This window comes from Sapajus apella, unplaced genomic scaffold (assembly GCF_009761245.1).
Source record: "Sapajus apella isolate SASKATOON/1434 unplaced genomic scaffold, GSC_monkey_1.0 scaffold46, whole genome shotgun sequence".
Lineage (NCBI taxonomy): Eukaryota > Metazoa > Chordata > Mammalia > Primates > Cebidae > Sapajus > Sapajus apella.
This window is the reverse complement of record NW_022436986.1, coordinates 11,505,729-11,531,090: the sequence shown is the minus strand read 5'-3', so window position 1 is coordinate 11,531,090 and position 25,362 is coordinate 11,505,729. Positions and strand designations below refer to the sequence as shown.

The window sequence follows — 25,362 nt, the reverse complement described above, 5'->3', positions numbered from 1 at the left end:
TTGTTGTTATTTAAAATTTTGTTTAAACTGCATTATCTTGTCTTCATTAATGGGAGGAATAATGCTGAGAAATTAACTATTTGGATTTCTTCAGGTTTGTCACATTATCAAATTAATCATACTTCCCACTAGAGGCCCAGATTTAACCGACAGATTTATATAATAACAAAGACAGTTGTTACATATTACCTTCCTGGAAAATGCTTTATAATAGACCTATAACCTTAAAAATGTTACCTGCTTAGCCTTTTCCTTTAAAGCGCATTAACAGGATTAGTTAGCCTACTACTTTAAAATTAGTTTTGTTAATTCTGAAGAACAAGTTAGATATTTAAAATGACTAATAAGGTTTCATGGGGCATAAATATATAGTCTGTACAAATATATTAGCATCATACATAAAATATGCTAGATTAAATCTATTTTCTCCATAGATATTAAAAGCAAAATAATAGCTCTTTTGAAGAAAAAATCAATTAAGTCAGAAATTTCATGAAATCTAAAAGATGAATATTGAGAACCTAAAGCAAATGTTAAAGTTTGACAAGGAAAATGTATCTTTTATAAAATTGGAAACTGATGTGTACTTATAAATGATACAACATAAAATGTTTTTTATAATGTTAATATTTCAAAATTCTCATCCCTCTGTCTCCCATTAAGTATAATCTTAGGGGAAAATATTACAGGGTTAAAACTTAGTGTACAACTTAAAGGCTAATGGGAAAAAAAAGAGTAAAAGAATAACCTTTTCAAATCAAGCCTTTATCCATTAACATTAACATGGGTAAAGGTAGCCATTTTAACAAGGTAGCTAATTCTGTTTCCTGAAGAATGTATTTGTAGACCAAAAACAAGAATGATTGTTGTTTTTGTGGAAAAAAATCAAACACACCAACAGAAGTCACATAAAAATAATGTTTGGTAAGATATTATCTTTCAAACAGTAGGAATAGCAGGATTTTCTCTGTGCCCCTTTCAAAGTTTCCATGTGTTCATCATTCAGCAACAGTCTACTCACTTCCGCTGGGTGTGGTCCATGCCACTGTTTGGTATTCCTTCCAACTTTGTATTTTTCTGCCCACAGATATTTCCATAGCTGTCGTATCCTGACACTAGTCTTGCTGCTGCACCTGTTGCTATTGAAAAGCCACAAATAAATCCCTAGGAAAGAAACAGAAAAAAAAAACATACAAATAAACCATTTCAATAGCCAACAGTCACTAGTTGATACGATAATGAGCGTCTTTTGTCTGCTGAAGGGAACAAAGAGCTATCTTTCCTTATTGCAAACACTATTCTGCTGTTTTCCTTGGATTGCACATAAGCAGTACAAAGAAGTCCATAGGGAAACACTATTTACTATCATAACAAAACAAATCCCAACCTTTACATCATGAGATCATCTTTGAATTTTATAATAATAATAATAGTAATAACAGCAGCTTCTCAACATAGAACATCTGCTCTGTGCCAGTCTGTGTACTCTCAATAGGTGCTTGTTGTACATTATCTCTAATCCTCACAATGAAGAAACTGAGGCCTAGAGACATTAAACAAGTTATCCAAGGCCATCAAAGCTAGTAAAGATCAGAAAATAGAATCAAACCCAGCTTCCCTCATTCTTTAGTTTCATTTGGTTGTAAAGGGGTTCCGTTAAGTGAACATCAGCAAAGGATGAAAGAAACAAATTCAGAAAAAAACAGGAACGTGGGTTTTGAATTACTATCACTTCAGTACACACACACTTCTGTTTCCTTCCTGCAATAAAGCTATATACAAGTCAAAGAATTACATCATGAAGCAGTGCCATGTTCTTATGTTCTTAATACTGAAGATGAGGGGAGTAAGGCGCTCGCTTTGTATACTGCAAAGGTCACTTCATTTCATGGGAATATGCTTCATCACAGTACTAAAGGCAAATGGTAGATACTTCAGAAGCACATCATGCTTGCTAAGTCAAGTATGCACTGACAAAAACAAAGCAATAAAAGCCTACGCTTGACAGCAAGCTATTAGCCAAAAGAAGAGGAAGTGAATCACTACTGATAAATTGATTGTATTGGAGGAAAGACTGAGGTTAACAACTATTCTTACAACCTGGTCATTAAAAGGTTAAGTTTTTATTATCTTCAGTAAAGTGGCTAAGAAGGCAGAGACTATCATTATTTAATTAATCACAGCCAAGTATCATGAGTAGTACTTATCTAAATAGCCCTGCTAGATCTAAGGCCTACAGTGGAAAATACCGTAATCATATACAATTCCTCAGAGAAAAGTATTTCCCCTTTAAATATACTTACCTAAAAAAGCAAACAAACTCTTTTCTAAATAACCCCTGTACTTTCATTGTGCAGGTAAGGGAGCTATGAGGAAAGAATAAAGAGCATAGCTACAGTCAGTAGAAACTTCTTGAAAACTATACCTTGTAAAAAACGTAGACAGAGTAGAGACTATCCGTAATTTGCTACTCACTAACTTCAACTTTCTGTCTCAATTTACTCATCTGTAAAATTGAGATAATGAGTGTATGTAGCTCATTGGGCTGTTGTAAGGATTAAATGATATAATCCAGTAAAGTGGTAAAAAAAACCTGCCTGGCACATAGTAAGAGCTCAATAAAGTCTTAGCTATTATAGCTGTTAGATACTATTATTAGGAATGAGAACATGCTATAAGGGAAAGATGGTGGGCTTTGGGGTCAGAAAGCCTGTGTTGATCAATGGAATACTGATGACTCAATTTTCTTCTTGGGTGACCTTTAATCTCAGGTGACCTTGAAAAAACTTGCTTAATTCTATGCCTCAGTTTGCCACCTATAAATTAAGGTTAAAAACGACATCACAAAAGTTGTTGTGAAAATCACATGAGATAACACATGTTACATGTAAAGTGCATATCTCAGTACATGTTAGTCTCCTTCTGCCTCCAAGAAGCATCAAACTGTTAGCATTAGGGTTAGACACAGCTGGTCAGTACTTACTCATGCACACTCACCCTTTGCCCCTCTCCCCATCTCCTGACTCCTCCAAGGACACTGTAGGGTAATCAATTCCACCTCAGAACTTCAACCCAATACTGAGACATGTGAGAAAAAAAATTTAATCCTCTGCGTACATATTTCATATTTACAGTATGAATCTGCATACCATTTTAAGCATATCTTTGAACTCCAAATTAGAATATTAAGAGGTTTAATAGCTAACCTTTCCAACACGTCTTTTTTTTTTTTTTTTTGAGATGGAGTCTAGCTCTGTCATCCAGGGTGGAGTGCAGTGGTGCGATCTCGGCTCACTGCAACCTCTGCCTCCCGGGTTCAAGCGATTCTCCTGCCTCAGCCTCCTGCGTAGCTGGGACTACAGGCGTGCATATCACACCAAGCCAATTTTTGTATCTTTAGTAGAGACAGAGTTTCACCATGTTGGCCAGGCTGGTCTTGAACTCCTGACCTCAAGTGATCCATCCATTTTGGCCACCCCAAATGCTAGGATTACAGGCATGAGCTACCACTCCTGGCCTCTAACACATTTTTTAACAAGAAGCCTCACAGATTAATGATAAGGGAATGGACTTTGTATTCAGTAAAACCTGGATTCAAACCCTCACTCTACCAATTACTATCTATGTGACTTTGATCTAATTACATACTTAGACTCTGTTCCCTCCTCATCTCTAATACAGAATAATACCATCTATTTCACAGCCTAATGATGAAAACTAAATGAAATAACACATATCCAGTCCCTGGCTGAATGTCTGGTACATGGCAGGTGATCAATAAATGGTAGCTGTTAGCGGTGAATTTGAATGGGGAATCAGACTAAAGAGGTTAACAATGGTAATTGAACACTAACAAAAACCCCTTCAGTTCTCTATTTTAGAACAAAAATTTCTAGAGGGGAAGAGTGAGAATATAATTTTGTTACCATATAAAAATATTTTCAGACCACAATTACAATCTTCTTTCACTACTAATCTAGAATAGCAAAGTTGTTACATAATTAAAAGGTTATGTTCTTCTTTCACTTTTTATAGAAATTTTCTTCCTATGTTTGATAAGTACATTGTGTTACAGGTTCCTTTAAGTGGTTTCTGATTTCCTTTTCTGACTATTTTTAACAGTACTGTTGGACATGTGGGTTTTTTTCTTTATCATAAGCCACCTCACATCCCTCTGGGATGTAGGCAGGGGTATAAATTGTAAATGTTACATATATATGCTAAATTGGGACACTGACATATTTTCACATAGGCCACTTAAACTTCTTAGTAGCTTCCAGAAGCATTAGCGAGGGTGAGAAGCTGCCAGGGGTAGGGGGTGGGCAAGGAGAATAATAAGCTAATAAGATGAGAAGAAACCATGACTATTATCCTAGGGACTTCTCATATGGTACAAGCACTGACAATGGGGAACTAGGCCAAATATAATTAAAAATACAATTTCTTTAAAAAGAAAAATTTTAAAATCCAAATGTGGAAAGCAATATAGTTTCAGAAGGGAAAAAATGTGGCACATAAAATTAAAGTGGGGGTGAGAGAAACTTTACAGAATACACTCAATAATTTAATGGTTCAGTAGAGAGAGGAGGAAAAAGGCATTCAACAGAAGAAAAAAATCACATTAATTTAGCAAATGATAAGGGGATAAGGAAGGCTTTCATAAGCATGTAGTAGAAGGCAATCTTAGAGAGAAAGTAAAACTATAAGCAAGGAAGAAAACCACGGCTAATATGTTCAAATGAGTGAGCTACGGAAGTGCTTTCAGCACTGCTATTTTGAGAGAGAGGAGAGGAACAGACAAATTTATTCACAAACAGGAGGTGATTCAAATCAGATGAAGGCATACAGGGATGGTGGCTCAGAGGCATGATCTGGCAACTCGTAAGTACCGACTGCCTAAGTGGGAGAAAGACAATTTGCTCATTAATGAACTGTGTTCATTTTCCCTTCATATCACAAGGTCTAGTTGTACCTAAGTAAGGGGCTTTTCCTTAGTTTTATTTGCTATTAGTTAAAAAAAAATAGGACACAGTTTTATTTTACAAGCATGTTTGAAATTTATACCTGGAGCTTTTACTATGCAACTGAGCAAGACAGAAGGACTTCATTTAGTTTTGAAAAAAATGGTCAACAAAAACACGTATAGAGTGGGTGGGAGATGGTACATGAATGTGGCAAAATGTTTCAAAATAAAAAGACAGGGGAAAAAGGAGTTCTGCTTACAGCCCTCTCCCCTGGAATTAATGAAAACATATGTAGATTCTCTTTTTCTCAGATACCACCTCCTTCACTTCACCTCTATCCCGCCCATATCTCTTCAGTGCTTGGGATCTCATAATAACTGATTTGTAAAACCTTGGAATATTTGGCTTCTGTTTCTCTTCTTTTAAGAACCCTGAGACACAGAGGGCTATTAGGACCCAGCAGACAGGGCAAGATTAGTATACTACCCTAGAAAAGGCCTGATGTAGAGTGAGTATTTATGTAAACAAATTAAATAAAATTAATTTTAAACTTTTGCCAATCTGTCAGATTTCTAGATTTTTTAAAAAGTGTAATAGGATGCCTCACTCTAAGAATGTGGAAAGAAGAAAAAGGAAAAAAAAAAAAAAAAAACCAACAAAAATGAGGCCAGGAGCAGTGGTTCATCCTGTAATCCCAGCACTTTGGGAGGCTGAGGGGGGAGGATTACTTGAGGCCAGGAGTTCAAGACCAGCTTGGGCAATATAGTGAGACCCTGTCTCTACAAAAATAAAAATATTAGCCAAGCGTGGTGGCACACACCTGAAGTACCAGCTACTCAGGAGGCTGAGGCAAGAAGATTGCTTGAACCCAGGAGTTCGAGACTACAGTGAGCCATTATCATGCTACTGCACTCCAGCCTAGGCAACAAAGTGAGACCTTGACTCTGGAAAAAAAAAAAAAAAAAAAAAAAGAATGATAGAAAGCCTAGGAAATAACCACTCAATAAGCATTTATTGAGTATATTACAAATGCAAGGTTTACCCTAATAGAACTGAAATGTTCTTGAGAGAAGAAAATAATGGGCAAGGGGAAGCAAAATTAGAGGCTCAATTTCATGGCCAGCTAGAACAAGGATGAGAACACAGACAAGGAAGACTGAAAACTGACCCCCACTTTCCCATGAATCCTCCTTATGATCGTGAGCAAGTAACTTTTCATTCCCTAAGCCTCAGTTTCCTTATCATCACAAGGATAGAATTAGATTAATCTCTAAAGCCCTTCCTCTTCCAATGTATTATGATTCTAAGGGAAAGCAGATAGAGAGTACAATTTTTGAGAGTATACATGAAGGAAGAAGTTCACACCGCTTTGATTTACTACAGTGATTGAAAATAAATAAAGCAAAACAGATTAAAAACAAATGGATTTAACTGAACTACATACTTAAAAATGGCTAAAGTGGTAAATATGTTGGGTACATTTTTTCACAATATTTTAAAAAAAGAAAAGAAACATATTTAACAGAAAGTAGAAAGTCATTTCGATCAGGTAACCTTATGGTAATCTTCGGCATGCTGTTCTTCTCATTTCTGTGATCTCAGCAAAGAACAGCCCATCAAACAGGTGACTAAATTCTGCAGTGAATGTCTCATTTTGTTCTGCATGCTCAACAATAGTTAATGAGGTAGAAACAGCATGCCCTGGGAAGTAAACCAATGCTATAAAATAGAAAAGGTCCTTCCTTGAAAGCAGTTTGAAGGGACAAACTATGCAAGATGTCCCCTAAATCCAACTCTAGTCCAGATCATTCTCCAAGATTCCAAACTTGCATTTCCAATTGCTTCTCCTTACCAACAAATTCTACGTGTCCACAACTCATTTTCTCATTCCACACTTCTCTTTCTTGCATATACTCTATCTCCAACAGTGGCACCACTTATCTACGAGATGGCACACACAAGATACCAAGTGGAAGACTGCAGTCTCCTCTCTCTGTGCCTCTGCCCCTCACTCTCTAGCTTCCTTACACCTGCGCTTCTGCCCCTCACTCTCTAGCTTCCTTACACCACATTAAAGGAAGAGGTGATGCCAAGCAATTTGGTCAGAGCCTGAGATACTGATGAGATCACATTTCACTGGCAAACAAGGTTACTGTGTCCTATGGGTCCATGTTCTGAACAACTTTTTCTGTTGTCCTCAATTCTAGACAACAGAGTGGGGACTACGTCTTGAGGCCTCCCCTTCTCCCTCTTCTCTTCTGGGTTCAGGGCTGCCACTATGTAATCTTAGACAGTTATTGAGCTTATCTCTATTCCTCTGTTTCCTTCTCTGTAAAATGGGAATGTGATAACAACAGTGTATACTTCCTTGAGAAGGTATGGGAATTAAATGAGTTTCTATGTGTCAAGCGCTAAGAACAGTGTTTAGCTCACAGTAAGCAGCAATAACTACTAGGGTAAGTAAGTTGTGGGGGGTCTGTGTAGCTTCTGTTTTCCATGGTAAGCACTCTTTTTAGGGCCATCCAGTCTCTTCTGTTCTTGCTTTTTTGTGGTAACCTGATCTGGGCAGATTTTGTCCAGGTAGATCTCCATTCTCCCTTCTTCTCCTTTTCTGACAAACACCTCTCCCTGAGGCAGAATGAAGTCAGACCATCCTAGATGGGAAAGAACTTTAGCATTTTGAGCCCAAGTCTCATTCCACAAGTTATTGTTACCAGAGAGTACCTTATTAGGCATAATCAAGTACCTACTAATAAAGTGGTGCTTTATTTATCCCTTCCACTCGTTTTCTAATGTGTACAGAAACCATGGTTGAGAACTTAGGACGAGCTGGGGAGGGATTTGAGCTGAAAAACCTATCCTTAACCCCTAACACAAGAACCTCTTAGTCATCCTTGATCTGTCTCTCACTTGTCTACAACACTGATAACATCATTGATAAATGTTATTCATCCTAATTCCTCCATCTCTCTCTTCCTCTCCTTTAGCACTACCTTATTTCAGGTTTTTCACCTCTTATCTGGACCATTACATCAGCCTCCAAAGTGGTCTCTTGAAACCTCTTTACGCCTTCCAAGCCATCCTTAATGTTAGCTGCCAGAGCCACCTTTCTAAACCCACTCATAGCACTTCTTGCTCAACACTTTTCAGTGGTTTATCTGTGCCTATAAGAGTGGGTCTCGACTTTGGTTGAACATCAGATTTAGAGAGATTACATGAGAATTGCTGAAGTAGGGCTGAGGAATTAGGTTTGGTATTTTTTTTAAAGAAAAGATCCCAGCTAATTCTAGGCTGGGCATGGTGGCTCACACCTGTAATCCCAGCATTTTGGGAGGCTGAGGCATGCGGATCAATTGAGGTCAGGAGTACCAAACCACCCTGGCCAACATGGTGAAACCCTGTCTCTACTGAAAATACAAAAATTAGACAAGCATGGTGCTGGGTGCCTGTAATCTCAGTTACCCAGGAGGCTGAGGCAGGAGAATTGCTTGAATCTGAGAGGCAGAGGTTGCAGTGAACCGAGATTGCAGCCTGCACTCTAGCCTGGATGACAGAGCAAGACTATCTTAAAAATAAATAAATTAATTAATAATAATAATAAAAAATAAAGAAAAGATCCAAGCTAATTCAATGTACTACTAGGCCTCAAAACTACTTGTTTACTACCTTAATGAAATATGCAAATTTAGCAGTGCAATGTTACAAGCAATTTTTCTGAGCAGAGTAAGTATATACCCAGTAATTCCAAAATAGTGATGAAAAAGGAAAGTTCAAATTTAGAAGATAGTGCTTAAGAAGGCTAATAGCAATTTGCTTTGGAAAGCTCTAAGTTCTAGACATCTCAAGCATTAGAATAATCTTGAAACTAAGGAAAGAAATAAAAGAGAAGTACAAACATTGATGAAGAAATGAACATGTATAGAGATTTAATAGTAGAGATGAGTGAAAGATGGCAAGATCTTAGAATATTTAAGAACTAGACCATAGGTGTCAAAAAGTGAGCAAAAAAATGCAAATAAAGACAGAGAATAAAGATAAGGTTTGAGTATCTGGCTGCAAGATGACTAAGAAGAAATAATCTGTAAGAAAAGCAGACAGCTGGGTCACTCAATGAAAAGAACATAGCCAGAAAGTTCCAGTTCCTATTCTGCCTTTGCCACTTATTTCCAGCAGTATATTCTTAGACAAGCTAATATTTAACCTTGCTATACTTTGTCTATAAGCAGGGGATAAAACCTATTTCATAGAGTATTTAAAAAAAATTAAAAAGATACACACACACACACACGTACTAAAGTGTTGAGCATAGATTAATGCCCAACAAATGTTTGTTAAATGTTCCTTTTAAAAGTACTAAGGAATGAAATCCAAAGAGGGAGAAATCAAGAAATCTTCCAAAAATCGTTTAAAACAAATACCCAGGAGCCAAAAAATGTTGAATCTCTGTTGTGCTAGTGAATAGAACTTTGAGATTTCTTGTTTCTACATGGCAAAATATGATGTTAGCTTAATTCCGTGAAGGTAATCCATTAAAAAGAATCATTCGAAAACAATGTTATGCCAACATTTAAGAGTTCACACAGTGGGTCTTAATTACCATCACACTGAAATCAACATTATATTAATTACCACTGCATTAAAATGTTTCAGTAAACAAATAACTCCTTAGTGTCAAGTCACTCCCAAATCAGCCTATTAACATTAATGATTGCACTTTCCTGACTTATTTTAGTACAGAAAATTCAAACCGCCTTGGGTGGCATAGTATATGTTTTTGTAAACAATTTTGAAAGGTCAGCTTCTATTTGTCCCAGGGTTACATTCAGGGAGTGGGGAAAGGCCGTGGACTAATTCTGTTATCAAAGAATCTTTCTCTGGCAGGATGTAGTGGCTCATGCCTGTAATCTCAGGCATGTAATCTCATGCCTGTAATCTCAGCACTTTGGGAGGCTGAGGCAGGCAGATCACTTGAGGTCAGGAGTTCTAGATTAGTCTGGCCAACAGAGTGAAACCCCGTCTCAACTAAAAATTCAAAAATTAGCTGGGCGTGGTGGCGCATGCCTGTAATCCCAGCTACTTGGGAGACTGAGGCAGGAGAATCACTTGAACCTGGGAGGTGGAGGTTGCAGTGAGCCGAGATGATGCCATGCACTCCATCCCGGGCAACAAGAGCGAAACTACGTCTCCAAAAGAAAAAAAAAAATTTCGTCACATGCTGCATAAACATTCATGCATATATTTCAGTTGCCATTCCATTAAACTAAGTAAACTTTTGAGCAATATCTTATAAGTCATAAATTAGGAGACCTTTCCTAAATATCCTAAATTTGGTGAAACTGTGCTTTTATCTTTAAAATAAACACTCCTTATTTTACTAGATTTATCAGATCTTATTAGAATGTATCGCTTCCTTTTCCTTTGCTCAGGGGCAGATCTGGTACCTACAATTGCGCCTGTTAGTCAAGATTATGGTTGTTCTGTGATTCAAAAATGGCGCTGGCCTGGTGGGCAGTTAGAGGAGACAAAGAATAAGATTTTCCTAAAGAAACTCTATAAAAGGTGTAGTAAGAAGGGGATTAAAAATACACATAAGCAATAAAACGGCTGCCTGAGGTAGCGTAATTACATAAAGACTAAGAAAGAGAGAGGAATAAGGTGTTTGCACAGTCCCCTTGAGGAAGAGGAAATGGGGTGTTAGAAACAGCATTGACCTGGAAGTAAACAGACCCGGGCTCTGTTCCCAGCTCTGTCATGAACTAGCAGCATGGCTTTGGAATAGTCATTTCCATCTCTGAGTTTGATGTTTTTAATCTGTAAAATAAGGGCGATGGACTAAATGAGGAGTTCTGAGTCCTTTTTATCTCTAAATATCAGTCCACTTTAAAAATAGCAGTTTTCTTTTTTCCAGCCCAGCACACCAGCAGGGACTCTACTGCCACTGAAGTCTGTGTTAGAAACTCCTGCACAGCAGAGTGGGTATACAATTGAATGTGCACAACCTGAATACCTTATACCAGCACTCTGCTCCTCCATTCTCTATACCCATTGGAAAATCACCAGGTCCCTTGATCTCCAGTTGAAAGATGCCACTCATTACAGAAGACACAGCAGGCAGCAGGGGTCTAGGATGGGCAGAAGGAGGAAGGAGCAGTGAGCAACCAGCCTCCCATCTAGGAAGAACTATGGAACACTAAGTCCCTGAGAGGAACTGACTGCCCTAAAGATAACCAACAAGTTCGTGTGACTGGGTTGCGTGACTACACAGGGCTCTTGACTCATGGTCACTGTTTTGCTCACCACCCCATCAAGATCACTATTTAGAGACTTACATCAAATGATGTGCTTTCTGAAATGATCTAATGAATGTCATATGAGTCCCCGCTGCTCCTTAGTTTGAGCTCAGTTTTCATATAGAAAAAAAAGCAAGGGTGACACAAAAAACCACTGAATTGTACGAAGAATGGTATATTCCACAACAAGCCCCCTCATTAAACTAACTCCTCATCATTCCCTTGGATCATGAGTCCAGGTTCGGATTATCTATGAGAGTTTCCTTACCATCCCAATGCAGAAGAGGATGAAGAGCAGCAGCCATGGTATGTCTGTGCAGCTACGGTCCTCCAGTGGCTTCCATTCTCTTTTGGAGCTCTAATTGGAAACACAAAATAAGACAGTGTTAAATGTTAAGTTTAGTTAGAAGGGCACAAATACATCAGCTACAGCTAGAGCCCTTCTTTGTCGAACAAGTTTCCATTGAACCTTTAAGACACAACTCAAATATTTGTCATCTTTTCTGTGACGTTTATGCTAACTCCCACAGCTAATACTCCCCTGGCTCTACTCCCAATCCTCTTCCTGGTCAGGCCCGGCAGTGAGTTCACTGCTTTTTTGGTACCTATACTGGAGTTTTTAGCAGGCAAAATTGTCATTTTTATTTGTTATGCTGTGTCCCCAGCAGACTGTGAGTTTCACAAGCAAAGAGACCAGGTTTATTTCTCAGCATCTAACATGATGCATGAGGATTCATAATATGTACTCAGTAAGGGCTTTTAAAATGAATAAATAAATGAATACATTCTTCCAAATTCAGTCTTAATGCTAGCTTTTTCTTTGTGTGTTCAGATGCCAAACTTAAAAAAAAAGAATGTGCTGTTTTATATATATATATATATATATATATGTTATCTCCTAGGAAGGATGCCCATCAAAATGGATTCCTATTCAGGCCAGGCCTGGTGGCTCACATCTGTAGTCCCAGCACTTAGGGAGGCTGAGATGGACGGATCATCTGAGGTCAGGATTTTGAGACCAGCCTGGCCAACATGGCAAAACTCCATCTCTACTAAAAACACAAAAATTAGCTGGGCGTGGTGGTGAGCTCCTGTAATTCTAGCTACTCAGGGGGCTGAGGCAGGAGAACTGCTAGAACCCAGGAGGTGGAGGTTGCAGTGAGCTGAGATCGTGCCAGTGCACTTCAGCCTTGGCAACAAGAGCAACACTCCATCTCAAAAAAAAAAAAAAGGTGGGGGGGAGGATTTCTATCAGGGGTAAATTCTTCTAAGTCTAATAATATTCAGGAAGAAAAAATTCCGCTTTTATAGACAGATCTGTGCAGCTCCTAAATAATCCATGCAAATTCATGCATTTTCATTTTGCTCCTAGAAAATGTGAGTTTCTAGATCAAACACAGAGAATCCTGAAGTACAGAACTAGAGGCATTCTAAAAGTTAATTTGCAAAGAATTGACTGGAATTCTAGTTGCATTTTTTTTTTCTTATATCAATAGTCTTAGGATCTCAGGTCAGCTCACAAATTCCTTTTAATGGAAATGTAACTGAAATAACCCCCCTGAAGTTTCTAATGAACAAAAATCCCTGAGTCTCACACCTTCGCCTGGAAAAAGTAAGCAGAGAAGTGAGAAATAAGATATTCTTGGAAAGCCTATGGGAAAGGTTCCTCTGAAAAGGTTGAGGCCTCCAGTGGCTTCCATGACAAGATTCACAAAGTTATTTGGAAAAGGCTTGTCAGGAAGAAAGGGCACCAGCAGGAGGGGGCTGAAAATAAGGGAGCCCTCTGGTAAAATTAGAATATATAGAGTGTAATCAGGCTAAGTTCTCTCTTCCTCTAAAACCATAATATTGAACTATGTATCCTTTAATAACCTGATGGAAACTACAGGTTCTTTTCTTAATATGTAAGCATAGTCCAGGCACAGTACCTCACTTTGGGAGGCTGAGGCAGGCGGATCACCTGAGATCAGGAGTTCGAGACCAGCCTGACCAACATGGAGAAACCCCGTCTCTACTAAAAATACAAAATTAACTGGGCGTGGTGGCGCATGCCTGTAATCTCAGCTACTCAGGAGGCTAAGGGAGAAGAATCATTTGAACCCAGGAGGCGGAGGTTGAGGTGAGCTAAGATCACGCCATTGCACTCCAGCCTGGGCAACAAAAACAAAACTCCATCTCCAAGCTAAAAGTAATCATATATTCACATAACTTTCATAAGAATTTAGGGAATTCAAACCCCAGGTTAAGAAACACAACTTTAAAATATTTGCCTATCAACAATGAGGGCAGAGAATTTGAGTTAAAACCATTTCTTCCTAACCCCTAAAGTGTTAACCAAACAAATGCTCTGTTACTACCTTACACTGTACAATTGTTATGAACAGAACAAAACAAAAAACACAACCAGTTAGCTTGTTCCCAAACACCCACACGGAAAACAAAAGAACACTAGTTAGTCATGGAAAAAAAACCTTACCCTAAGACTCTAACTAGCATTAAAAACCAAGAATGAATAGGCAGTTTTTTCCAGAGGAATGCAGCACTGTGGCATAATAGATGAGGCACTGGTTCTCTCCCTGGCTCTGTCATTAGTTAGCTACATGACTTTAGATAAATTGCTTCGTCTCTCTTGGTGGCAGGAAAGAGTTAGTTTGTACCTCTTAGGTTCTTTCCAACTGTAAAAATCTATGATCAGGAATGCACTTTTGTGAAAACTTTGTTATGACTGGAAAAAACTGCAAAATAATTTGACATAATTCCCTGTATTATTCATATAAGAATGCCTGTATTGTGGTATTTTGGAAGACAGTTGTTCACAGTGTGAATGAAGAATGTTTCTTTGTATTAAATAATTTCAGTCTTGAATAATACCCATTACAGTAAAACTGCTTCCAAACACAGAATTTGGACACATCTCTGATATTCATTATATTTATTCTATGATAATTTATAAAGCAAAAGCTACTTTGAAATGCTATATTTGTTTGTCTTGACAAACAGCATGTATGGGGAGGGAAGAAAGGGGAAGCCTCAGGTTGGCTGAGTAGTTTCTTTATCCACAACTATTTTCTTAGTATTTTTACCTCAGACCAACATTCAGTTCATTAATGCTTAAATTTTCATCTATAACATAAAGGAAGAGATATTTCACTCTTGACTAGAAAAATACAAAGATTCAGCATCTCAACAACTCCATTCAACTTGCTGTGGGTTACTTCTGTGCAAAATACACAGAAATTCTTTCACTGAAAATGAGAAGTGGAAAGAGGGTAGGAATTTTATGTAAAAAATATTGACAGAGTCTAAAGTAGAGTGGAAGAACAAAAGTTGGACAAAGGAAGACTTAGCAGAGGAGGGGTCGCTTACTTCACAGAGCTGTTCTGAGGAGTACATGTGAGCACCTGTCACCCAGCATGCACTCAGTTCTTGGGTTTTATTATTATTATTCATCAATACTTTTCAGTTAACCCTCTCTTTGTTGTTAAAATATCCTTTCACCAAGTGGACCTTCCCACTAAAAAGGATATAAAGAATATTAAACTCTCTTTTTCCCTTATATTTACTAAAAATTTGACTCAATGGTGGCACATATAATTGTTAATACCATTAGTTATTGATTGCTGTTAATCAAACATTAGACTCACAGCTTCACACACACTGTGTCTTCTACCTTCTAAAGGTAGAATAGAGATGACGTAGGTATCATCTCTTTCACAGACGAGGAAACTCAGGCTCTGAAGTTAAATAATCAGCCTAAGGCTTCACACCTGTACAATCAGTCTTTGTCCCCAAGTTTTTGACTCCAAAGCCTATTCCAAGGCCTATTCCAAAGCCTACTCCAAAGTCTATTGCACTAGTTAGTAAAAAGCAACAGCCTCTATTAGTTTCTCCTTGTAAGCCAACTCAATAATTTAAAATCCTATTGGTACAGAGAAAGCAAGTGAAATATGTTAGGAGCCATGAAGTTTCTCAAGTGAGTCAGAAAACCCAAGAGCTGAAAAATTTTAATAATTCTTTAACAGATTTAACCAAGTGGCAACAGGATTTAATGCTGTCTGTTTCTTCCAATTAAAATTCTACATAGATCTAGCAAATGTAAACTGTTTTGCAAAAGAACTTTTTAAATGTGATTTTACACCTTTCTCAGATTCTACATGTGATTAATACCAGGCTTTCCGTAAATGTTAGGTCTCTCCCCTTCACAGAATCTTGCAATTGAGGAACTAAATAGTACCAAAGGAATCATATAGTCCAAGCCTTTAATGAGAATGATTGAGGCCCAGAGACGAAGGGGCTTGCCCAAGGGCACACATTTTTGTTATCTATGACCGCATTTAATTCCCAAAACAATTCTGTTAGTTACTATTACTACTGACTTTTCTATTTTATAGAAGAGGAAACCAAAAATCAAAGAAAACAAGTGGAAAATCTATGTCCGACACCTGAGTCTCAAACTCTAGCAGAAAAATATAAACTATAAGACAGGATCCAGGGATGCTAAAACGAACAAACACACATGATAACAAAGATGAAGAATGCTCTCTCAGGTTCATCAGTGTACTAAACACAGGCAAGGAAAAAAATTGGTACACTCAATGACAAGTTAACAGAAATTTTCCAAACTGAAACACACATACACACACACACACACACACACACAGAGAGAGAGAGAGAGAGAGAGAGAGAGAGAGAGAGAGAGAGAGAAAGAGAGAGAGAGAGAGATTTAAAAACCAGAATAGAGCATCAAGAACAAATGATGTGACATATGTGTAATTGAAATCTAAGAAGAAGACAGAATGAGGCAGAGAAAATATTTGAAAAAATAATGACTGCAAATTTTCCAAAATAATGAAAGAAATCAAAGCACAGATCCAAGATGTTCAGAGAATCCCAAGCAGGATAAATGTAACACACAAACACATACCCCCGACACATATTATACTCAAACCCTTGAAAACCAAAGATACAAAGATCTTGAAGGCAGCCAAAGGGGTAAAAAAAGACACATTATATACAGAAAAACAAAGATTACAACAGCCTTCTTGTTAGAAACTATGCAAAGTAGAAAACTACAGAATGACATCTTTAATTCACTGAAAGGAAAAAGAAAAAAAAAAAAAAAGAAAAAAGAAAAAAACTACCAACCCCAAATTCTATGCTGACAGAAGACATCTCTCAGACATGAAGACTTTTCAGACCAAAAAAACATGACAGAGTTTATTAGTCACAGATCTGAACTGTAAGAAATGTTAAGGAAAGTTCTTCAGGCACAAGGAATTGATACCAGACAAACTTGGGGGTACAAAAGAAAGATTTAAAGATGAGATTTTCCATAATAAAAAGTTTTTAATGTTTAAAAATAAGTGTGTGAATATATTCTTATAACAATATCCACAGTATATGCTTTTTTTGCACATGTATACAAGGTTAATAATCTAGAAGGCAGAATTACAATTTCCTAATACTACTACTGGAGAATTAAGGAACAATTCTAAGTCAGACCACAGCTGGCATATACCTCTTGTTTGTGCTATATTTATATCCTTAAAGCTAGGGAGGAACAATGTGTAACACCTTCATATGCCTTGCCACGTGTTGTACTGCACAGATATCTAATTTTTTAGCTTCCATGGTATCTCTTACAGAAGTCATAGTACTATCATGTCTTAGACTCCACATTCACTATGAGCCCTAATAACCAAACCCAAAGCTTTCTAGTGAATTTGATATGCTATAGTAAAGGTGTGTATGTTTCAGTAAATACACCTATAAAACGTTTTAAACTAAATTTCCATGTTATTGCAAATACAGATATAGTTGGGGAAACATTTGTGAGATCTGTTGAAATTACCTCATAAACTTTTGCAGATTAAGTTCCAAGGCAAACATGAAAATGATCTTTCAATGTCTAAAATACAATGTGTTTTGTGCCCCAAAACATTCTAAAAATTCTTGGTAGTTATGGGGAAATAAGAATTATTATACCCAGAAATGTTTAGTAGTAAACAAATAGAACATTAAATTGCTTTGAAAAAAAAAATCAACCATTTCTCACTTCATATCAAGATGTTTTATACACTAAAGATTTTGTGGCTCCAGTTAGGAACAGGCCTTCAGCCTCAGAAATGAGGAAAAATATCTTCCTGTTTTCTGACACTTATTGTATAGGGCTATATTTACTAAGCTATTGGAATAATATTTTCATGTAGCTGTCACTGGTGAGATCCCTACTAACAATGAGTTAAGTACTATCTGGTCACATATATCTAGAGTTGCTGCAACTTGGAATTTCTGACAGGCTAAATGACTACATGTTCCTTTGGCATTCCCCCAGAGTAAGACAGAGAACTGCATTCTCCGACATTCAAAGTAACAATAAAAAGCAGCCTGGGAGGCTGGTCCAGAGGAAGAGAAGCAAGTGGTATATGGGCAGGGTTAAGTCTACAAAAAAATAAAGAACCAGCCACTATAGATTCCAATACCATTTGGGCTGCCCATTTCACAACTACAGCACCACCCATATTCTTGTATTTTTTCTAATCAATTGGGAGGCATAAAAGTATTAATTACTAACAAATTACTGAAGCTTAGAAATTTAAGCACAATCATGAGTATCCTTCTGACAAGGTTATCAACATATGCCTGTGTTCTTACGGTCACCAGTAAGGAGAGTTAAGCTGGCAGGCCAGGAATCCCATATAGCCTGAAGCCTACGCCTCAGGACAAGCATAGGAATATTAAACTTCATGTTTTTCTAGATCTTTGCAGCACAGATCCATCACGGCTACTTTTCCCAGATTTGGATAAAAAGCCAACTATACCTAGCAAAGCCAAAGCAAGCTAAGATGTACTCTCATCCAGCATGGATTCCAGAATGTGTCCTTGGGTTGAATTGGGTAATTGTTGAGTAATCAACCCCTCCCCCAGTTTTTCGTTTGAACATCATAGTCTTCACTTCCTGAGTTAGCAGACCATCTCCCAAACAGTCCCACAGTTCCAGCAGCTCTGCCATAGTTCTCACTAACCTCACTACTCCCTGACACATCTCAAAAGCCACTACAATAGTCGCTGAATGCATCCATCTCCAAGGTCACCACCACACAGACATTTACGCAATTCAAGTGTGTATGTGGCAAACATGGGTCTGTGAAGACTTTATTTTGCTCCTGCCAGTTTTACACAGAAACCTCGAGTATTAAAGATGAATAGTTGTACACTCAGAATCTTTAAAGCTCCCTCCAAGGACATACTGCTTCATTAAATTCCCCAATATGCTTTTATTTGCGCAGAGTGGTAACAAAAGAATAAAAGAGCTAATGTATATCATTTTTGCCAGAGTTTTCAATAGAGTGAGCAGACCTGATGAAGTTGAGTAGCAATAAACTATAGAGGCTCTAGCCTTCTGTTCATAGCATCTGCAAATAAAATCTTGTAATAGGATTTTGAAAGACATTGCCTGTCCTTTGGGAAGGCTCTGTCAAGGATCTGAAGTGCATAACTACTTACAGTTACCATAAGTAATCTGTTTCATTTGCTAAGCCTGGTGACAGCAATTCATTATGGAAAGGTAAAACTAAAAGCATGATTTTAACAGACAGTTAAAGGTAATAAGATACGCTGCGTGGAAAGATACAGGGTTCTGTGCCCAACTGCTTTTCTTAGTTCATGAACTTTATGCTAAATCACAAACGTCCATCCGTTTAAGGAGAAAGGGGGAAATGGTGACCAGAACTGCTTTGAAAGCTAGGTATTTACATAGTGATAGATCACAGAGAGATAAATTGCCAATGACTTCATTCTTCCTCCAACTCCCCTAAAAAATAATTGTAGGCCTGTTATACAGATGTCCCTGTTGCATCAGACATCTCAATGACTGTCTTTCTTGCATGTGACCACATGATAATTACTGGGCAGAGGCCAAGTTAATCCTGCTCTGCAACATAGCTAATAACATATTTTATCTCTATTAATTTAGAAACAATCAAAATTACACAGACAAGCCTTGCCTGCAATCCTCAAACAGTATCTCTAATTCGTCTTTCTTCTGAATCAGTGGTAAGCAACCCTTATAATTTAAAATTACTATTTAATTTTTTTTAACTATAGTTTTCATGGGCTTCATTTTTTTCCCATCACATCCTACAAAGGTCAGAATTTCTTCAGTACCTGATGATACCAAGACTGATAGACCAAAGCTCTACTTTCCACCTCCCATCTGCTACAGAACAGTTTCCAGACTGTTAAGACGTATATTGACTTTTCTTGCTATGCTGTAAGCATTTTTTAAAATCTCACACATATGCAATATAAGATTCTTACTCCAATCTTGCTCCCTTTCCACAGTGGAACAGATAGAAACTGACTTACAGGCCGGGCACAGTGGCTCATGCCTGTCTGTAATCCCAGCACTTTGGGAGGCTGAGATGGGCAGATCCCCTGAGGTCAGGAGTTCGAGACCAGCCTGGCCAACACAGTGAAACCCTGTCTCCACTAAAAACACACAAAAAATTAGCCAGGCGTAGTGGCGGGCACCTGTAATCCCAGCTACTCAGGAGGCTGAGGCAAGAGAATCACTTGAACCTGGGAAGCGGAGGTTGCAGTGAGCTGATATTGTGCCACTGCACTCCAGCTTGGGTGACAGAGCAAAACTCCATCTCACAAAATAAAAAAAAAAGAACTGACTTAATAGAGAAGTAACATGAAGATTACATTGATCATAAAATAGCAAATGGGAGGGCAGAATTTGGCAAATTTATGTTCTAAATCAAAATTACATATTGTCTTTGCCAATTAAGATGGTTTCGGTTCACAGGAGTCATGCACTGAAACAAATATGTGTTCACTTCTATGGCACTGGGATAAAACTCTTAAGTGAACCAAATCCCTATAGGAGAGACCCATAAGGTGAATTGGGTTCCCTTCCTTTGTGTTCCTACAGCACACTCTGTATATACCATCACAGTAATTATCATTCCATATTATAATTATTTGTTTTCCAAGGTGATGACCTTTTTGATGGTAAGTGTAATGTGTCTATTTTTTGTTTAACCCAAGGATTAACATTGTTTATAGAAAACACTCAAATATTTATTCTTCAAATGAAAACTTAGTCCATGCAAAACAATGTGTTCAGAAGCTTCCTCTAAATGGTTGAATATATAATGTTCAGTCTTCCCACTTTATTGCCTACTTGGAGACAGGGACTTGGTTTTGTTAACTCTTAGGTCGCCAGTAGTTACAGCAGCTAGCACGTAAGGTCTCTTACCATCAGAGTGGCATCATGTTAGAACAGGCTACCTTACTGCTTCTCTTGCATGAGACTATTTACCCAAAAAGTATTCTATTGCATCACAAGCGGACTCCTTCTCCCACAGGTATTATATGGTATGTTTCTTGTTAATGGATTATATGAGAAAAATTAATCTCATTTTAGTTAAGTTTTGGAAATGTGGGTTAATGAAGTCTAGTCTTTCAAGCAGGATTTCTTTGAGCCTTTATTGTAAGATTCTCCAAAACATATTTGGTCATACACCCATTGAGAGAAGTGGATGCAGACAATGCCAACTTCTCTCATATTTCTAAAAATCACAGAATAAGAGTTTTATAGTTAGGATGCTACTCCCACTGAAAAACTTTCAGAAGGCTGACAACATTGGTTAAGACTATGCTGTAACTGAAAGCAATATAAATTGGCTAACCATTTTTAGAAAGTAATTTGGCAATACATTTTAGAAGCCCAAGGAAATAATCCAAAATATTAAAATAGGGTCCAGACATGGTGGCTCATGCCTATAGTCCTAGCACTTTGGGAGACTGCGGTGAGAGAATCACTTAATCCCAGGGGTTTGGGACCAGCCTGGGCAACATAGTGAGACCTTGTCTCTACAAATAATTAAAAAATTAACCAGGCATGGTGGCATACACCTGTAGTTCTAGCTACTTGGGAGGCTGAGGTGGTAGAATAATTTGAGCCCAGGTGGTGGAGGCTGCAATGAGCTGGGATCACACCACGGTACCCTGGCTGGGGCAACAGAGCGAGACCTCGTCTCAAAACAAAAAACAAACAAAAAAACACATTAAAATAGCTTTACATGTTCAATGCAATGCTATTATGAGAAAAAATTGTTTGAACATTTATAGAATGTTTGAACTATTAATAGGAAATAATTAAATATACAACTGGGATATTAAGCAGTCATAAAAATAATTATGAAGACTGTATAGTAACATATAAAAATGATTATAATAAACAGTTATATTAGAAACATGGTTTGCAATTGTATCTATGCTCTGATTATACAAATATGCAAAAGAGAATATGCAAATATGTAAGCATTGGAAAGGGATGATGCAATTTTTAAGTAGTTTGATCTATAATGCATTTTTCCCATTCTGATTTCCATTAATGCTTTTTAATTATGAAAGAAATAACAAATATATATATATTAGCTCCCATTTATCCAGATTATGCTTTTTCTACTTCCTCATTATATCACCTATAAAAAGATACAGTATCAAAACCAGCAGAAAATGTTTAAGTCATTTTACCTAACATTTATGGATGGGAGATCAGAACACTTCAAACTTCCTTAGAAAGCTGTATGCTGAGAATCACCTAGGTAGGAGCAAGATTTCTCCTGAAGAATGCAGGAAAACCGGCAGTTTAGACAGGTAAACTGGTGTGGAGAGGGAAAGAAACACAAATCTGGGCTTGAATTCTAGCTAGTCTTCTAAATAGGAGTATGATCAGCTGAACTGACCTCCCCATCTGCCAGGAAAGGACAACCACCCTGTACCATGCATTGTTTTCAGCATACACTACTTTAAGTTCCTAGAACTAGGCCCTAAATCATTGTTAATATCCTTTCCCAATGGGCTACAGGGAAAATCTTCCCTTAAAGCACTTAAAAAAGTGAGTTGCCACAAATATTCATCTCAAACATCTTTAAGTTGTTCCCATATTGTATGTATTACAAAATATGTGCTTGAAAACTGAAAAACTAGTTGTAAGAGAAACACAACCAGAAGAAATTAATGAGTGCACAGTTTTATAGACAATTGTGGAAAGAAACAATTAGTAACTTTCAAATGACAATACAATGAGAAAAACTGAATTGCCTTTTTTATAGCTTAAACTTTCCACAGCTTTATTGAGGTATAATTGAGTAGTAAAAAGTATATATATTTAAGGTGTACAACATGATGTTTTGATATACATACACACTGTGAAGTCCTAAAGTTTTAAAGAAAGTTGAAGGAAACTTCAATTCTGAAACCCAGAATCAACCAAACTATTAAAAATCCATTCATTCGATAAATAATTTATTATCATACGAAAGGAACTGTGCTGCAGCTTAAGAGATTCAGCTACTTTACTTTCAACTTTCTGCTGTTTTCTTACTAATTTACCTTCCTCATCTCTGGGTTCTACCTTTTCTGTCCTCCCTTTTATATTTTATTTTTATTTTTTTTTTAGAGACAGATCCTCCTCTGTCACCCAAGTTGCAAAGCAGTGACACAATCATAGCTCACTGCAGCCTCAAACTCCTGGGCTCAAATAATCCTCCCACCTTAGCCTCCTGAGTAGTTAGGACAACAAGTGTGCACTGCCATCCCTGGCTGGTATTTTTATTTTTTGTAGAGATAGGGTCCTGCTTATGTTACCCAGGCTGGTCTCAAACTCCTGGTGTTAAGTCATCCTCCTGCGCTGGCCTCTCAAAGTGCTGGGATTACAGGCATGAGCCACTATGCCTGCTTGTCCCCCCTTTTATAACACAACCCACTTGAGTTCATAATTGAGGGTTGGCAAAATGATAGGAAAAACTGCACACATTAAGGTAGAAAAAGGTTATAGAGGAATCATAATTAAGAATATTACCAAAATGATGTTCATACAAGTATTTAAAATGACTGTGTAACACTAAATCATAATACTATACAGAGATAGATTTTAGCCAACATTATTGAGCATATTCCATGTGCCAGACATTTTGCCTGTATTAATCCATTTATTCTTCAGAACAAGTGTTATGAAGTTGATGCTGTTATTGTTCCCATTTTACTGATGAGAAAACTGAGGCAAAGAGTGGTTAAGTAATAACCCCAAGTCAAATGGTAAGTACTACGGCAGGAATGTGAACCAGACAGTTGGGCTCCAGAACCCATGACACTTTCCTCTGCTCTGTTTACTGTGGTTAGCATATCCTGTGTAGACATTGTGGAATAAACTATGCGGAAAAAAGGAGGGAAAAGAGGAAAATGAGAGACATAAGAATTGTAGTAAAAATGCTGCAGTACATTCTGTATCTCTCCCTCTCTCTCTCTCTGTCTATCTATCTATCTTATTTGAGACAGAGTCTCACTCTGTTGCCCAGTCTGGAGTGCAGTGGCATGATCTTGGCTCACTGCAACCTCCACCTCCCAGGTTCATGTGATTCTCATACCTCAGCCTCCCACGTAGCTGGCACAGGCATGTACCACCATGTATGGCTAATTTTGTGTTTTTAGCCAGGCTGGTAAATTATTTTTTTACATGGATAACTTTCTTACAGGAAAATTATAGGTAATAACCAAGAATAACATGTTATTAACATATTTTGTCTTTTAATTTCAAAGGTGGTTTTCAAATGTCCAAATATTACTCTTGATATTTGAAGAAAACACCTGCAGTGATATTTAACAGGTGCAAACAAACTGTTGTTTCCTCCTCACCATCTGTAAATTCCACCTAAATTCTGTGAAACATCTGATTGTATTTCAAAAACAATAATACCTAAAGTGCTACTTTGCTATTAAAAAAATCACATATAATGTCCATCAACCGGTGAGTGATTAAACACAATACGGTACATCTATATAATAGAATATAATTTTGCGATAAAAACAGTAGTGATACATGCTACAATATGAATGAACCCTGAAAAGATTCTAAGTGAAAGAAACCAGGCACAAAGCCCATATATTATATAATTCAAATTATATGAAATATCCAGAATAGGCAAATTTATAGAGACAGAAAGTGGGAGTGGAGGGAAAATGATGAATGACTGCTAATGGGTATGGGGTTTACTTTGGGATGATAAAAATGTTCTAAAACTGATTGTGGTTGTGTTTATACAACTCTGTGAACATACCAAAAATCATTTTTATGGTATATGAACTGTATCTCAATAAATTTGCTATATGTATTAAAGAAATCACATTAAAACACTTCAAAGGGTCCACATTGGCCACTTCACATGCAGAGTTCTGCTGACTTCGTGACAGACTCCATATGAACATTTTTCATGTAGTTACCACATCAGACATAGAAGACGAAAGCAGAAGCTCTTTAACTAATGTAAAGACTTGGGTAATAATGAAATTTGATGAATGAAAGCATATTTCTGAGAAATGAGAAGTTACTAGAATTACTAGATAAGGTGCTGATTTTCAATCCCTCTGTAGGCAACACAAGGGGAAAGGGTAAATAATGTTGCAGAGAACTAAAATATAAAATAGATCTCAGAAAAATCATCTTAAAGAGACCAAAGGACTCATGTGACAAGGCAAAACCAGACTGCAACATAAACACAGCTACAGAAAGATAGTACTTCTCAGGGCCGGGTGTGGTGGCTCATGCCTATAATCCCAGCACTTTGGGAGGCTGAGGTGGGAGGATTGCTTGAGCTCAGAGGTCAAGACCAGCCTGGGCAACATAGTGAGACTCCCATCTCTTTAAAAAATTAAAAAAAGAAAGACTGTATTTATCAGAAAATAGGAAATGGATAGGGCAGGAAGATACATAGCTACTATTTATTTAGCACCTATCAGGTGCCAGGACTTGTACCTGGGTAGTTACAGTAAAAAATAAAAGTCTGAGAAATAAACCTTGATACTGCTCTTCCAAACTGTATTGGGGAAAGGAACTCTAGCACCTAGCCTCTCATGCAGATGTGCTTTTATTGCTGAATAGACAATTCAGGCCACTGCGGCTGTGCCATGAGTCATCCAGCCTACTCCCCTTCATGTGATTCCATGTCATCAGGCAACCTTCTGACTGTCCTCTTGCCTCCCGCAGGTTGACAAGTGTAGTGCACAGCGTAACTAGAGAGCTATAGAAAAATAAT

The 25,362-nt window shown here is 37.6% G+C and overlaps 1 protein-coding gene across 4 annotated transcripts in view; it reads right to left on the bottom strand.

Moving 5' to 3' along the window:
- The window catches only part of SLC44A1 (solute carrier family 44 member 1), a 183,396-nt gene that overhangs the window by 119,596 nt on the left and 38,438 nt on the right, over nt 1-25,362 (bottom strand). For 3 of the 4 annotated variants that reach the window (XM_032240248.1, XM_032240247.1, XM_032240246.1), the window contains exons 2-3: nt 11,523-11,612; nt 1,022-1,164 (exon numbers count right to left, since the gene is read on the bottom strand). In XM_032240248.1, the coding sequence (XP_032096139.1) occupies nt 1,022-1,164; nt 11,523-11,612 (233 nt within the window). Of the gene's footprint in view, nt 1-1,021; nt 1,165-11,522; nt 11,613-25,362 lie in introns of those variants that run through there. The other variant, XM_032240249.1, reaches the window with a different exon arrangement.